The sequence below is a fragment of the Petaurus breviceps genome, unplaced genomic scaffold (assembly GCF_028583685.1).
Source record: "Petaurus breviceps papuanus isolate PSGF00001 unplaced genomic scaffold, PetGlider_PUasm1.0 38, whole genome shotgun sequence".
Lineage (NCBI taxonomy): Eukaryota > Metazoa > Chordata > Mammalia > Diprotodontia > Petauridae > Petaurus > Petaurus breviceps.
In genome coordinates this window covers 94,714,433-94,731,397 of record NW_027186304.1, presented here as the reverse complement: position 1 = coordinate 94,731,397, position 16,965 = coordinate 94,714,433, and the positions used below count along the sequence as shown (strand labels likewise).

Below are 16,965 nucleotides of genomic sequence, written 5' to 3'. Positions count from 1 at the left end.
AAAAACACCAGAAAACAGGAAAAAGTACATTTTCCTTAATATGATAAGTAGTATCTAATTAAATCGAAGAGTCAGTATTATCTGTAATGACAATAAACTAGATGCCTTTCCAACAGAATCAGGGGGTAGAGCGACTTCATAGATAGAAGATTGGTAGAAATCCAATTTCACCATTACTATTCAATATAATGCTAGCTATAGCAATAAGAAAAATGTAAGGAATAAGCATAGGATGATATGATTTACTTAAGAGCACACAAGAGCATTAATTAGAAAACTAATTAACAACTTTGGCAAAGATGAAGGATAGAAAATAAATCCACATAAATCACGAGCATTTCTGTATATAACCAACAAAATCCAGCAGGAAGAGCTAGAAATTCCCTTTAAAAATTTAAAGGGCAGCTAGGTGACGCAGTGAATAGAGTGCTGGCCCTGGAGTCAGGAGGATCTGAGTTCAAATGCAGCCTCAAAACACTTAACACTTACTAGCCATGTGACCTTGGGCAAGAGCAAGTCACTTAACACCAGCTGCCTGGCCTTCCCCCCTCCAAAAAGCAAAAATAAAATAAAATAAAATATATTTAAAACATTCAGGAGTCTACCTACCATGACACAAGAAAAATTAAATGAATACAATTACAAAACACTCTTTACAGAAATAAAGCTCTAAATAACTGGAGATGCATTAATTACTCAGTGATATTAATATCCAATAATAAAAATGAGAACCCTACCTAAATTTACTTATTCAGTGCCACACTAAACTATCAAAGAATTACTTCACAGAGCTAGAAAAAATAATGAAATTCATATGAAGAACAAAAAGTCAAGAATCTCAAGGGAAATAATGGAAATAAAAGTGGAAAGGAAGGAGGTCTAAAAGTACCAGATCTCATATTATACTACAAAACAGTAATCATCAAAACAATTTGGTATAGGTAAGAATTAATAGAAGATCACTCGAACAGAGTAGGTATACAACTAATAAAGTCTAGTGTTTGATAAACACAAAGATCCCAGGTTCCTAAAGCAACAACTCATTATTCTACCAAAAAAACTGTTGGGAAAACTAGAAAGGAGTCTGGCAGAAAGTTGAGAGAAAGAAAGAGAGGGAGAGGGAGAAAAAAAGAGAGAGAGAGAATATGAATGAATGATTTGGAGATAAAGGGTGACGTCATAAATCAGAGACTCATGGAAGAATTACTTGTGATCTATGAATAAGGGAAGAGTTCATAACCAAACAAGAACTAGAGAGGTTCACAGGGGGTAAGATGGGCAACTTTGATTAAATAAAATTCAGAAGTTTGTGCATAAATCCAAAACCAAGTTAGCTATATTAGGAGAGAAACTGGCAAAAAAATTTTGCAATAAGTTTCTCTAATAGAGTTAGTTCTCATGTCTAAGATACATAGGGAACTGATTAAGAAATAGTCAACAGACATATATAAAACTGTTGTACAATTGAAAATAGAGATCATCTTTGGACATGCTAATTAAAAGGCTTTCCTTTTCTCTTAACAAGGGTAAAAAACCTTTCCAAAGGAATGATTTAAAAGTGAGAGTCACACTAGTCAAATACAAGTTCCCCCTGTATTATGCAGAGAAAAATACAACCTTGTACTTCTGATTTCAGCAGTTCAGAAATCAAAATGTGCCTTGTAGAGTTGAAGAACATTTAATTTTCATATTAAAATACAAACATCCTGGGGAATATTTTCACCTTAATGAATTACAAAAGAGAAACCAGGAAGTGATGCCAGAGTAGAAAAGGGGAGTAAAGGAATACTAAAAGGTAAAACCGGAATCTAAAACATTTTAAATGCATTTCATAGTTTTGCCCAGGTTCTTGCCCCCACATAGGGGTACGCCATCAAAAATTACTAAATGAATGTCAAGGTTACAAAATATCATTCCTATACTTATAAAAAATACTGTTCTCTCTCATCAGTCTCCAGTTTTCTCCTTCAAAACTTAGGGGGGAAAAAACCTACTCAAAATTTATCTGTTATTCTCACTGCTGCTTCATATTTATATTATCTGCACAGAAAAATGTGCTGCATTATTACCTACTGCCCACGCAAAAACACAATCCATTATTCCAATGTTATTCACACCATGTAACTTTTCAAGACGTCAAATTTTTATACTGGAATGTATTATACTAGACACTACAATAATTTGAGTAGTAATGGAGTGTTTTTGGTTAATGATTGTAAATGTGGCTCCAAAAACAAGTAACTGTACCAAACACTTCACACTCTTTAAAAGAGTTTAGAAAAGAGGTTTAAAATAGCTGTATACAAAGGATCTGTACCACAGCTGGAGGCCAGGATGGTGTCTATGAATTTTCATCTCTTTAGGCTGTTAACAAGTAGGCTTTATCTCTAAAGACACACATTCAGAGTTAGCTAAGTGAAACTAAGATACTTCACTGCTTAAGGGGATGTTATTAAGCTTTATTTCATTATCTACCAAGTCAGGGTGGATTTTTAAATGAATTGTTTAAATATTTTGTTTAAACTGTATCTTAAGTGCTTTTTATAAAAAAAAAAATTGCACTGAAAATGTACGGCTCAGAAGTTATATAGGAATATGGATTATAATTAATTACGTTTGCCATTACAGTTATACCCATATTTACCGCGACATAAAAAGCCATCTTTTGAAGCCCACTTTTTTTTTCCTGGTGATACTATATAACTGTGAGTCATGGAACACCATAATCTTCAAAGATTTAAAACTGACAGAGACAAAGAGCAATGGAGAAATGCTTGGTGGATATAAATGGGCTGAAATATTACCAACAATGTTTAGCAGACAAGAAATAATAAGTATACAGGAAATCTATGGTCAGAAAAAGCTGGTCACATTCACATAAACTGTGAGATTGCAGAGACTGTTAAAACAAAGAGAAGGGCCATGTTGAGTAGATGAGGAAGACTGAGTTATTATATACAACTGTAGAGGATCCATAGTGACAAAAATTTCTCTCAATGTGGTTTAACTCGGTTGATGACTGATTCACTATACCTACATGATGCTCTTTTTAAATGGCTTTCTTTATCTGACAGCTTTTAGGTACAGAGCTGCATCATTTTGATGGGAATATCAAGAGTCTCAGATCCAGAAAGCACTGCAGTAGTTCCATATTCCCAAAACTGCCTTCCCTCCAAAAGGTCATTTTACTGGTTCTAGAAAGGTTTTAAAATTGTTTTCTAACCAAGTTAAGATGATCTACAGAGGGGAACAAAACAAACAGGGTTTAACATTAAGCATAAATAATAAGTGTCACTATATTTAATGAGAATTACTTGTTTACTGCCTTAAATTTTGCTTTATGATGTAACAGACAATACTTGACCCCAAAAAGGCAAAGTCTAAACCTATCTCTTTCATACCTTCCTCAGATTAACAGCCCCCTTTGTCCCATCCCAGTTCTGGAATCATAATTAAATCAAATTATGTCAACACTCTTGGAAAAGGTACATATACTCCCCAGTAACACTGGCAACCAAAACACGTATCCCTACTACCCATCCCCCATGAGGGTTGTCTTCCCCCAATTAGAAAGTAAACTCCTAGAGGGCACTTTTTGTGTTTGTATAGATGGCTCTTAGCTTAGCATCTGGTACACAGAAAGCACTTAAATGCTTTTTCATTCATTCATTCAAACAAAAAGACTCTTTTGGTAAGGCTCACTAAAAACAGTCAAATAAAAAAATCCACTAATTACATCTAACCCCAGCAGAGTACAAAGGCTCCTCAGTGAAATAATTAACATTTAGGTAAGGTTTACAAACTTTTTAAAAGCTAAGTACTATTAGTATTATTATGCTTATTTTACAGATGAGGGGAAAAAAGATCAAAGAGCCAGTGGTACAAAGCTAATATAAAGATGTGGAATTTGAACACAAGTCTTAACTAACTCCAAGTTCAATGTTCACTCCACTACATTGTGCTACCAACACAGGATAAAAACAGTCCAGAGGCAGTCTGTTCCATAATGTGATTCAAATAATCTACCTAGCTTCCAGCTGCACACAGACACACATTTTTAGAGCTATTATCTCGAGGTAGACAAAAATACTGTACACCCCCACATTTGTGTCATCTGTATATACAGTCAACAAATATTTATTAAGTACTTACTATGTGCCAAAGTAATGTGCTAAAAACACTAAAAATATAGCAGAGGAAAAAAATCCCTATCCTTAAGGAGATTCTAATGTGGGGGCAGGGTGGGAGAGGAGGGGCCAACCGAGACAACATATACAAAAATAGGTATGGATGCAAAGTAGCCTTAAAAAACAAGGCCTCAGCACCTGGGGGATCAGGAAAGGCTTTCTGCAGAAGCTCTGGAAGACAGGAATCCTAAATAGGGAGGGGTAAGGAAAGGGCCAGATTTCAGGCACTGAGATAGCCACAGATGGAGCACTGTGTGAGAGGAATAGCAAGTAGTCCGGTATTGGCAGGTAGGTAGCTCAGTCCATAGATTGTTGGATTAGGGAGTCAGGAAGACCTGAATTTAAATCCTGCCTGAGATGCTAGCTGTGGCCCCTGCCTGACACTTAACCTCTATCTTAGCTTCCTCATCTGTAAAATGAGGATAACAGCCACTACTTCCCAGGATTGGTATGGAGGATCAAAAGAAAGTATGTAAAACACTTTGCAAACCTTAAATCGTTGTAGAAATGCTGTTATTTATAATTTATTGTTGCTAGATTGTAGACTGAAGAGGAAGTAATATACAAGAATAGAAAATAAAGGGGTAAATCGAGAGTTTTAAATGCCAAACTTAAGAGTTTATATTTATGGTTGAACTTAGGAGTAGTAAAAGGGAACCACTGAAGTTTATTGGTCAGATGTTTGCTTTAAGGAAAATCACTTTGGGAGAGAGACCAGGTAAGGGGCCTATTGCTATAGTATATGCAAAGATTACACTTAAATTGAGAATAATACTAAAAGGCTACTGAGTAGAACAAAGTAAATGCTCTGGTAAGTCTAACAAGTCCAAGTTGCAAGTCTTTGAGGATATGTTCAACAATGGATTATCTGTCCTATATGTTCTTAATGACATTACCAGGTGACACTCTCTGGGCCTCAGAAACTCAAGGATACCCTCTACTAAGGGAAAGAGGATCTACATTGTTGGAATGAGACTCTTTACCAAATCACACATTTATTTAAAAATGATTAGATGATAATTCCTAACTATTAAACTAAGCTGAGTTTGAATTGGGTAATTTTCTTTAATCTTTTTAAATATGGGCAGCCTTCAAGCCAATTACATGTACTTACTGCCACTCATAGCAAATGGGCAGCACACAAATGAACTTATATAGCAAACGGCTTCCTGATGTGTTTCAGGTAAGGTTTCCTCCAGTTCAACTCTTGGTCAGGCCCTAGGCCCTCTCTTTCACAGCTCCCAAACAACAAAATTGATAGCCTTCAGCTAATGGCTTAGAAGTGGCATAGGAAGGAGATTAAGTGGGGCAAAAGAGAGAAGAAATAAAAAGGATAGGAGACTGAGAAAATGTCCTGTGCCTAAAGACAAGACTCATGTGTTGTGTGTTTGTGTGTGGTTGGTAAAATAGCTCTGAAGGAATTTCAAAAATGTTTTAAGTGGCTACTTGAAGAACAACTTTTTTTTTTGTGTGAATCTAATGGAACCTGTTATGGGGAAAAATTAACATTATTTTATGATCCTAAATCAATGATTTAAAAATGTTCTAATGCAGTATTGTTGTTAAGTCCTTTCAGTTATGTAGGAAAATTCGTGACAAAGAAGTGGTTTGCCATTTCCTTCTCTAGTTTTCTCTAGATGAGGAACTGAGGCAAACTGGGTTAAGTGATTTGGCCAGGGTCACACAGCTATTAAGTGTCTATGAGGCTGGATTTGAACTCATGGAAGTCTTCTTGACTCCAAGCCCAGTGTTTTATCCATTGTGCCACCTAGCTGTCCTAATCCAGCATTATTCTAATCATGTTTATACTACATTAATTAGAGTCTTTAAGATTTATGGGCACATGTATAACCTATATCAAATTGCCTGCTTTCTCACTGAGAGGAGAAGGGAGGAAGAGAAAGAATACAAATGGAAAGAAACAGTACCTGCCCTGGGGAAGTTTGTTCTACTGGAAAACTACAACAGGTACCTTACAAATAAATACAAAGTAATTTGAAGAGGGAGACAGTATTCATAACCAAAAGATAAGGAAAAAGTCCTCATGTAGGAAAAGTCAGCTGAATTTTACATAAGCTAGGATTTTTACCAAGTAGAGGTGAGGAAGGAGTGCAACCCAACCACATGGAACTTTTTGGGCAAAGGTGGTCAAGAAATGAAATGTTATGTATAGGCACAGGTAGCAAGCCAATTTAACTTGGGAGAGACTGGGTATAAAGGACAGTACCAAAATAGCTAAACTGTAAAATGCTTTAAATGACAGAAGATTTCCTGTTTCTCTAAATAAAATAGGGAATCAAGAAATGTTGAAGGGAATAGGGGTTGTAACATGGTTGGTTCTGTGTTTTTGGAGTACTGAATCATATGGAAAGGACAGTCTTTTTGGAAAAGGAAGAGCCTGCATGCAGAAGGAGAAATCAATTAGCTTATTGCAATAATCCTGGCTAAAGGGTATGGGAGAGCCTGAACCATAACAGAGGATAAGGGAGTAGAGATATGTGAGAGATACTGTAGAGGGTAAGCTCAAAACAACTAGACAATTATGGGAATAAATATGAAAGGAAGGAAAAGAAAGGAGTCAAGGATGACTATAAGGTTCTGAACTTAGGTATGAATGGAACGATCCTGGTACCATTGATAGTAATAGGTAAATTCAATGTTATATGCTAACTTGACCACCAATTCAAACCAAAGCTCTGAGATATCAAGCAACAATATAACATTACAAAACCACGTTAAAGCAAACTGATAGTGCTGATCTCTGTTCCTGTTTTCTGCTATATTTAATATAAAAAACACAAAATTATTGCTGTTTGCTTTAGATTGTTTACAATAATGGATTAATAACAAGCATTAGCTAAATGGGGGGAAGAGAAAAACCTTTATTAACTACCTACTATGTGCCACTGTGCTACAAAGTATTACAAAATAATACACATATTATTTGATCCTGAAGGTAGGTGATATTATTATCTCAATTTTACAGTTAAGGAAGCAAGCCTAACAGAAGTTAAGTGACTTGACCAAGGTCATAAAGCTAGTAAGTATCTGAAGTCACATTTGTACTCAGGTCTTCCTGAGTACAAGCCCAGGACTCTATCCACTGAGCCATCTAGATGGCACTGTACTTAGATGCTAGGGATACAAAAACCAAAATCAAATGTGTCTGCCCTTAAAAAGCTTACAACTTATCAAAGGAGGTAAAGTGTGTGTATTCTCCCATTCTCTGTCTCCACCCCATCCCACCCCCCCCCATATAAGAGAAAAAATAATTTTTGAGGGCATCAGAAAAAGCCTTATGTAGGTGGAGGGACTTAAGATAAATTCTGCAGAAAACTAAGAGAATTCATCAGTTTAGTAAAGATGTTTTTTTTTTTAAAGGGAAAGCATCAGTCAACAAAACATTTATTAAGCACCCACTATATACCAGGCACTGTGCTAAGGGCTGGGGCCAAAGGAAAAAAAAAAAAAGCAAAAGATAGCACCTGTCTCCAAGGAACACACAATCTACGGGGGTCAAAAACAAACAAACAGAGGTGGCCAGGTAGCACAGCAAGGAAGAGCACTGGCTCCAGTGTCGGGATGACCTGGGGATCAAATCCGGGCTCAGACACTTAGCACCCACCCAGAAACACTTGGCCTTGTCACCTTGAGCAAGTTACTTAACCCCAATTGCTTAGGGGCGGCCAGGTGGCTCAGTAAGTAAGAGCACCAGCTCCTGTCGGGATGACCTGGGTTCACGGGATGACCTGGGATCAAATCCTGGCTCAGATACTTAGCACCACACCCAGAAATAACTGGCCTTGTAACCTTGAGCAAGTTACTTAACCCTGATTGCTTTAAAAAACAAACAAACAACTATGTGCAAACAAGTTATATACAAAATAAAGCAAGTAAACATAAAATAAGACTTGCAAAGAATTATGTCCAGGAGAGTACTACAGAATAATCATGCTAAACGTAATTATGATGGTTACTCCATTGCCCCATGTAATTGATTTTTATAGACTTAGAAAAGCTTGGTAAGAGAGACAATTATGGCACTGCTATTTCAGTTAAAATAGTGGGAATTTCTATAAGAGTTTCACATTATTCCTTGTTTGGGAATAATGAGAGAGAGAGAGAGAGAGAGAGAGAGAGAGAGAGAGAGGGAGAGGACAGACACAGCAATGTTAACTAATTTTATAGTAAACATCAACAAAATGCTTAGGGCTTACTGCAAAGCACTATATGCTCCTTGGTAGGAAGACCAAGTAACACCAAGTGACAATCTCTTTCCTCAACAAGGTTGAGGTAGACAGAAGTTATCACTTGCTCCTGGCTCTCCAACACATCTAGTCATAGAAGACTGAGGGTGTGTGTGTGGGGGGGTGGGGGTGGAAATGGGGGTAATAAAGTCTTTCCAAGCTAGTTCCAAGTTAATGCAGTTTCCCACTTTTACTTTTTTATTTTTACATTTTTTCAAATTAACTTTCTATTTTAAAAAATGTTACAAATTCTCTCTCCAACCCCTCCTCTATCCATTGAGTAGGAAATGATAATGATTACACATGTGAAATACTGCCCCCCCCACCAAGGCAAGAAAAATAAAGAAAATGAAAGTATTCTATTTCAATTTGCACTCAGTTCATCAGTTCTCCCTCTGAAGGTAGATAGCATTTTTCATCAGGTGTCCTCTGGAATGGTTTGAATCACTGTATTGATCGGAGTAGTCAAGTCTTTCCCAGTTGATCATCCTTACAACATTACTGTTAATATATACTGTAATGATGGGTGGCTAGGTGGCACAGTAAGATCGCTGGCCCCAGAGTCGGGAGACCTGGGATCAAATCCGTGCTCAGATACGATACTTAGCACCAAACCCAGAAATAACTGGCCGTGTAACTTTGAGCAAGTTACTTAATCCCAATTGCTTAAAAAAAAATATATATATATATATACTATAATGTTCTAGTTCTGTTCATTTCACATAGCTCTTCCCAGGTTTTTCTGAAACAATCCTGCTCAAAATTTTTATACAATGATATTCCATTGCAATTATATACCACAACTTGTTTAGCCATTCCTCAACTGATGGGCATCTCCCTAGATTTCTCATCTTTGCCACCACAAAAAGAGTTGCTATAAATAATTTTGTACATTATTGATAAATATTTGACCAACTGATAAATGGTCAAAGGATATGAACAGGCAGTTCTCAGAGGAAGAAATTAAAGATATCTATAAGCATATGAAAAAATGCTCTAAATCACTACTGATTAGAGAAATGCAAATCAAAACAACTCTGAGGTACCACATCTTACCAGTCAGATTGGCTAAGATGACAAAACAGGAAAATGATAAATGCTGGAGAGGATGTGGGCAAATTGGAACACTAATGCATTGCTGGTGGAGTTGTGAACTGATCTAGCCTTTCTAGAGAGCAATCTGGAATTATGCCCAAAGGGCTATAAATACTTTCATATCCTTTGACCCAGCAATACCACTTCTAGGGTTGTATCCCAAAGAGATCATAGAAGTAGGAGGAAGACCCATATGTACAAAAATATTTATAGCAGCTTTTTTTGTGGTGGCATATAATTGGAAATTAAAGGGGTGCCCATCAATTGGGGAATGGCTGAACAAGTTGTGGTATATGCATGTAATGGAATACTATTTTGCTATAAGAAATGAGGAGCAGATGGACTTCCTATTTACCTGGGGAGGCTTATACGAACTGATGCTGAGTGAGAAGAGTAGAGCCAGGAGAAAATTGTACACAACTACAGACACAACATATGTATGACAACCAACTTTGATAGACTGGAGTCATCTCAGCAATTCAAGGTTATAAGCCAACCCCAAAAGTCTCATGATAGAGAGAAGTCTACATCCAGAGAAACAACTGAGTTTGAATCCATATTGAAGCAAACTACCTGCTCTTTTTCTTTTTCCTGTCTGGTTTTGTTTCCCCTTTCCCATTGTTCATTCCATCTGATACAATCCCTCTTTATAACCTGACTAATGTCCAATGTGAAAGTATTTGTAGATACTATACTTGATTGTATGCCACCATGGGGGGAAGGAAGGAGAGAGGGAGAGAAAATTTGAAACTCAAGGAATTGTGGAACCAAATCTTGTAAACTACAAGTAAACAAATGAATAAAAACAAAACAAAACAAAAAAGAGTTGCTATAAATAATTTTGTACATTATAGTTCGCCTCTGCTTTTTTATTTTATCTTGGTGTAATATAGTATTAATAGTAGTATAGCTGGGTCAAAGGGCATATACAGCTTTATAGCTCTATGGCATGGGTTCCAAAACATTCTTCAGAATGGTTGGATCAATTCATAATGCCACCAATGGTTTCTATTTTTCCATAATTCCCTATATCATCTGTCATATTCCTTATTTCTATCATGTTAGCCAATCTGATGAGTGTGAGGTGGTACCTCAGGGCTGTTTTAATTCTAATTTCTCTAATCAATAGTGATTTAGAGCATTTTTTCATATGACTATACATAGCTTTGATTTCCATTTTTACTTTTTTACTAACTTTACAACAAAAATTTCTTCTTAAAGTTTTTAAATATTAAAACTCCTTTTTAATTAACCCAAGAGTAATGTATAAGCTGTAGAGGTAGACCTTAATCTAAAAAGATGTTTAGCTCTACCTGTGATAAATAATATGCAATCTCTGAATATTATGACACCAAACCATTTCTGTTTTTAATGCCTATCATTATAAAACATTAGTGCTAGAAGGGACCCCTAAAGATCCAACCTTCTCAATGTCCAACTTTTCTCATTTTTCTTCCTGGATCAGTGTTTTTCCATTACAATGACTATAGATCTAAAAGAGCATAGTAAGTAAAATATCATTGATCTTGTCAAACTATCTATTAGAAGGATTATGCCCTTAAAAGAAAATAGTCTCATTTGAATGCCAAATGCTGGTGAGACCATGTCTACAATGTTATACTCCAATCTAGAAGTCACATTCTAAGAATACTGACAGCAGCATGGTGAGGTGAAAACCCTAAATATGATGCCCCCAAACCTGGCTTCCTACCCATGCTCTGCTGCTCTGTGTCCTGGGTACCTTTCTTTGTCTGAAAATGAGGAGCTGGGGATTGAATTCAATTTCCAGCTGGGTGGAATCTTAGGAAGCATACAGTGGAACCCACTCGCATTTTACAGGTGAAACAAAAATGGCTTGCCCAAAGGCACACAGGAAACTAGCGGTCTGAATTTAGCCCAGGCTCTTCTCCAAATTCATCACTTTTTCCAGGTAGATGGAACTCTTGAGTTCAAAATCTATGCTACTATGAACCTGGAGGACTTTCAAATGGATGGCTATCAGAGTTTGAAAACCACATTTTTGGTTTAGGTATGGGCTAATATAGGGTACTAGAAATAAGGCCCAGTTAGAGCAGGAAGAAAAACCCATTTTATCGATTTAAGAACCACATATTGGAATTGATGCCATTTAGCCCAGAAAAGAGAAATTATAAAAGATAGTATAAAAGATAGCTAGCTGACTTTTTAAATGAATCAAAAGAAAACATGTGGAAGAACATATTTTTTGCTTGTTGCTTCAGAAAAGCACTGGAAGAACAGGAAAGGAGATACATTAGGATTCCAATCCCAACCTTCTGTCCCGAAGCAAAAGTCTCTGTGAGCTCAGTTTATGGTTCTATGATCCTCATCTGTAAAATGTATGTATGAGAGGAAGAGGAAGAGACAAGATGATATGTAAGATCCAACTAAATCCTATGACTATGATCTTCACTCGAACCAATGGGGAACAAATTATCGGGCAACAGATTTGGAATTTTCTAAATATTTTACTTGTAGGCTGCACCGTTAAGCAGTTAATCAGTGGAAATACTCAAGCATAGTTGGACAGCCAGCTAACAGGATAGCTAAGAAAGAATTCTGCAGTATCACTACCCCTTCTACATCTAAGTTACTTCTTGTCATAGAAAATTTTAAGTGCCCAGTATTTGGAGATACTGTTTAGTTGTGTAAAATACTGCTGTACCATAAATGAACTATGCCATACTACTTGGAACACTTTCTAATTCAAGTTAAAACTCTTCTGTAATCAAATGAATTTAGTAGGGGTGATTAGCTGGCGCAGTGAATACAGTACCAGCCCTGGAGTCAGGAGGACCTGAGTTCAAATCCATCCTTAGATGCATTACCACTTACTAGCCATGTGACCTTGCGCAAGTCACTTAAACCCAACTGCCTTGCCTTCCCCCCTCCAAAAAAGCAAAACCAAATGAATTTAGTAATTTCTATTTCATCAAGACAAGAAAAAAATAAATCATATTAAGGATTTAATTGACTAATTCAACAAGCAGTTATTTATTAAGCACCTACTAAGGGTGATTCACTGTGCTTTAGGGTAGGAAGGAAACGAAGACAAAATGTTAATTCTACTACTGCTTCTTAAGAACACACTACACAAAATAAATTTTATGAAAAATTAAGTTAACAGTAAGCCAGTAATAACAAAGATGATTATCTAACACTTATTATTTGATCTTCATAAAAATTCAGAGATCAATTACTGCTGTTGCTATTTCCACTTCATAAGCTTAGAGAGGTTAAAGTGGATTGCCTATGTTCACACAGTTGGTAAGCACCAGAATGCAGCTCTTTCCCCTGATTTCAAGTCCAATTTTAATAAATTGCTCAGCACACTGCCTGCCACAGAGTAGGCGATATATATAAATGCCTACTGTCATCACCAATGCCAGCAACTTACCTTTCTACACATACCGAATAGAATGTGTTACCTGCCTATAGTACAACTGTAATTTTCAAAACTTCCTTTGGGATCCTCTATATTAACAATTAGGAAGGTGGAAAGAATTTCCTTTTCTTTTAAAAAAAAGAAACAAAAGCATATATAGGCTTTTACTGCTCAAAACTGCATCTTAAAAGGTTTTTTAAAATTAGTTCATACCCTTAAAACAGAAACAAAGTTGTAGAGCAGAAACTATTTGTTATAAACAGTCAATTAAAGTACATTTCTACTCTAACAAAGAAAAACAAAACTAATAACATGAGATGAACCGCTTCACACCACAAAATGCTGGTTCCCCCCCAGGGGAACTAAAGATTGGTCTTTTTTACTAACAGAAGATAGCACTAGCACGGTCACTGCAGCTATGTTAATGTGGTTGCCATTGGCAACCAGATTTTCAAGCATATCACACTTTGAGCAACTAACAATTCTTTGAGGCAACATAAGCCTTAAATCATATCTGACAGTGGTGGACAAGTCTGAGGCATACATAGGAAACCTCAAAGCCACTGGGCTGCTTCTTCAAATAAACCGGAATTATGAACAGATAGTGTTGCAAAACAAACTCAATTAACCTAAAATCTTTCTATAGAAAGGCTTTGCTCTTGCCTCACCTCACACCTCACAAAACAAAAAATTCCCACTCTACATTCACTCAATCTTATCCTAAGCAAGAAAAACTTGCCAACCCCTAAAAAGTCTCAAGATTAAGACATACTTGAAAAGAGAGAAGCACAAATAACATAATAGACATCTAGCTCTTCTAAGTTTGAGACATAAGTATTGAGTTTAAACAAACTCAATTTTATTTATAATCTATCACACATACCAGTTACCAAATTTCTAAAGTGTTAACTCTTTAAACATATGAAGCAAAATCAACGGAAAAAGTCAAATTATTTATAATAACTTAAATTATTTAACATTGCCTGATAGCTCTGTATCTATTAAGTTGGAAGAATTAACTAAGGGAAATCCAAAACTCAATATAAACTACATTTCTACTCCCACTGAACTTAAAAGTAAGCACAGAGCAAACAAACAGTATGGAAAGTGAGGGAAGTATTTTTTAACATGCTTTTAAAAATTACACAAATTGACCGATTAAGTCAGTTCATATACTATTTTCAACAAAAAACAAATAGAATTAAAATACTTCTTTCAGAATCCAAAGAATCACAAAATAGTTACCTGGCTCTTCCTTAATAAATTGCAAATCCTCTTCTTGGTAAGAAGCAGATGTCTGCATCACTGAGCAATCTTCTAAGTTCTCTTCATTATTAGGTGGTATATTATAAATAAATCTTTTTGTAGTTTGGTTTTTTCTCCTTGCTTTGCCAGTTTCTTGCATTCCCTGTGATCCCATATCGTTCCAAACAAACACTTTTGACTGACTTTGGGATTCACTCTCAGCAGTTTCAGGTGAACTATCCTGGACCCAACTACAGTCATTCATTTGGTAGTTTTCTATTTGGCCCTCATCAATACTGCAACCATCATTTTCACTTTTTATACTACTTGCCAAATTTGTAAGATTTCGAGTTGCCCAAAATCTGGCAACCTTCTGATCCCTTGATGAAGGCAGACCATCTCTACTAATAGATCTCCGGTTATAGTCCACAACTACAGATTCTGGAGCTTCTGATTTTATGCTTATATTTAAGGCATCTTTAATAAAATTGCGGCAAGATTGAACAACTTCAGTCATCTGAAGGTAGCTGGCCACTGACATTACTTCAATGGCATTTTGGCTAGTAAGCACCAGATTACCAGAATACAAGAAGTCCAAGATGACTGAAAAACCTTGAACTGCAGCAACATCTAAATGGGTAACAGTGGTTTGGTTACGGTTTTCTTTGTTTGGAAGGTTTTCTTTGTTTGTAAAGCAATATAGAGTCTTGAAATAACGGCTGCCTGCAACCAGGATGTTCTTGTGAGCTCTGAAAACTCGTCCGCTCACCACAATGTCGACATCACAAAGAATGCCTTTCTTCCTCTGCTCATTTAGTTCTTGAAGAAGTTGATAACAGTAAGAGTTCTCATTTGGCCTACTGTTATAATCACAGTATCCCTCTTCATTAGTGGATTCTGATGGTACTCCTTCTGATTCCTGTAATTAGACAGAAAAATAAATATAAATTTGAAATCAATTTCCTTTTTAAAGTTCTAATGCTACCTTGAATAAGATGAATAATTTGCAAAATTGCTATTCTATCATTTAAGAAAATTATAATTAAATTGACCCACTTGTTAACAGTAACCATGTTTTGGGAATTTCTCTCACAGATGGGAATGAGGAAGAAATGGGGAAAAAGACATTCTCTACCTAAGGAAAAAACAAAACAAAATAAAGTTCCAGTATACCTACTAGCTCTGAACATGGGACCAACTTTAGGAAAATACTAGAAAGAAGCATGATACTTCTGATCAATCTGCTTGGGCAGATACAGTAGAGCATTTTAAGAAATTAAAATTCATGGTTACAAATTCTTTCACCATTTATAATGATTATGAAGCAGGTGTTCAATCTTTCGTCCACCTCAACATCTTCCCACCAACTTCCTTTCCTCAAGACAGTCCTATAAGATAGTTTACAAAGCATTATCCATGTTTTACAGGTGTGGAAATTAAGCTAAGTATCAGAGCTAAAAATCCAACCCAGGAATTCTAACTTCAAATGTATTATTTTTTCTTCTGCACCAACTTGACAAATTGAATTTCTTGGAATTTTTATTTTATTTTATTTTTTCCCTATCTGTAAAGATTTCTGGGAATAAGATTTAAACTTTTATGTCTGAATGAAGTCAGCACAAATAAAGCTTATGCTATTTTGCAAATTCTCAGATTTTCCTAATTATCAGATATAAAAGAATGAGAAACATTTCCCTGCCTATATAAATCTTACAAATCTTCTTTATATTGCTATTCTCTACTTAAGAGGCATACTGTCAAAGTAGAAAGAAAGCGCATTATAACCAGAAGGGAAGTGGGTTCAAAATCTCATGTATACCTATGGTCAAATCACTGCTGAGTTTCAGTTGCTTCATCTAAGAAATGGAAATAATATCTATAGTATTTGCTTCAAAGAGGAGATAATAGTGAAATAATTCTAAGCACTCTTACAACTCCTTCAAGTACTGTGTAAATAGATGGTAGTTCTCAGCTTCAATTAAAGCTCATGCACTGCTTTTGGTAAAACTGAGGTTAAAAAAAGTACAACTTTACTCATATGAATTATCTTTTACAAGAAGAAATATTCTGTTAACCAGAAAGATGAAAAGAAAAATGCTGATCTCATTTTAAACTAAGAAAGTATTTTCTCTTTAGCAATATTTTAAAAAGTTTACTATGATGGGGAGGAAGGCAGTATGTTACCAATCCATAAAGGCTGGCCTTGGAATTACAGAACCAGGTCCAAGTCTAGCCCTGGTTACTAGCTGCATGACTACAGGCAATCAGTCACTGGGCATCTCAGCACCTCTAGCACATGTCCAAGACTCCAAGTTAAGAATGAGTAGTTAATATGCAGAGGTGGAGGAAACTCTCACTTGCCAAACAAGTTGCTTTTATACACTAAGATTGATCTACCTACCTCCCCACCCCCTCAAAAAACAAAAACAAAAAACAACTGGGTGAAGGAGAAGAAGAATTCTAGCATTATTCTATGCTCCATATACTATAATTATAAGAATTGTCATTCACATCTAAAAATTTATGCCATCTATTCTGGCATATCAAATATAGAAACAAACCAGAATATTCCCGTAATAAAATTAAAATTATTTTCTCACTGTTTGGATTAGGTAGTTATCAAAACAGCTTTAAAGAATTTTCACTGCTTTTGTGTTTAATACCTCCTACTCACATTTGAATAGTAGCACTGTGCCATATGTTTGTTATTAGCAGCTGTTAAACATGCCCTTCAACTGAAGCTTGTCAAGTCAAGCTTGTGTACTCCTGAGGACAAAAACTGGAAGTG

General features: G+C 36.0%; 1 protein-coding gene across 1 annotated transcript in view; it reads right to left on the bottom strand.

Moving 5' to 3' along the window:
* Positions 1–16,965, bottom strand: part of ZBTB10 (zinc finger and BTB domain containing 10) — a 63,402-nt gene that overhangs the window by 38,477 nt on the left and 7,960 nt on the right. The window contains exon 2 of the mRNA XM_069100168.1: positions 14,178–15,096. Coding sequence (XP_068956269.1) covers positions 14,178–15,096 — 919 coding nt within the window. The remainder of the gene's footprint in view (positions 1–14,177; positions 15,097–16,965) is intronic.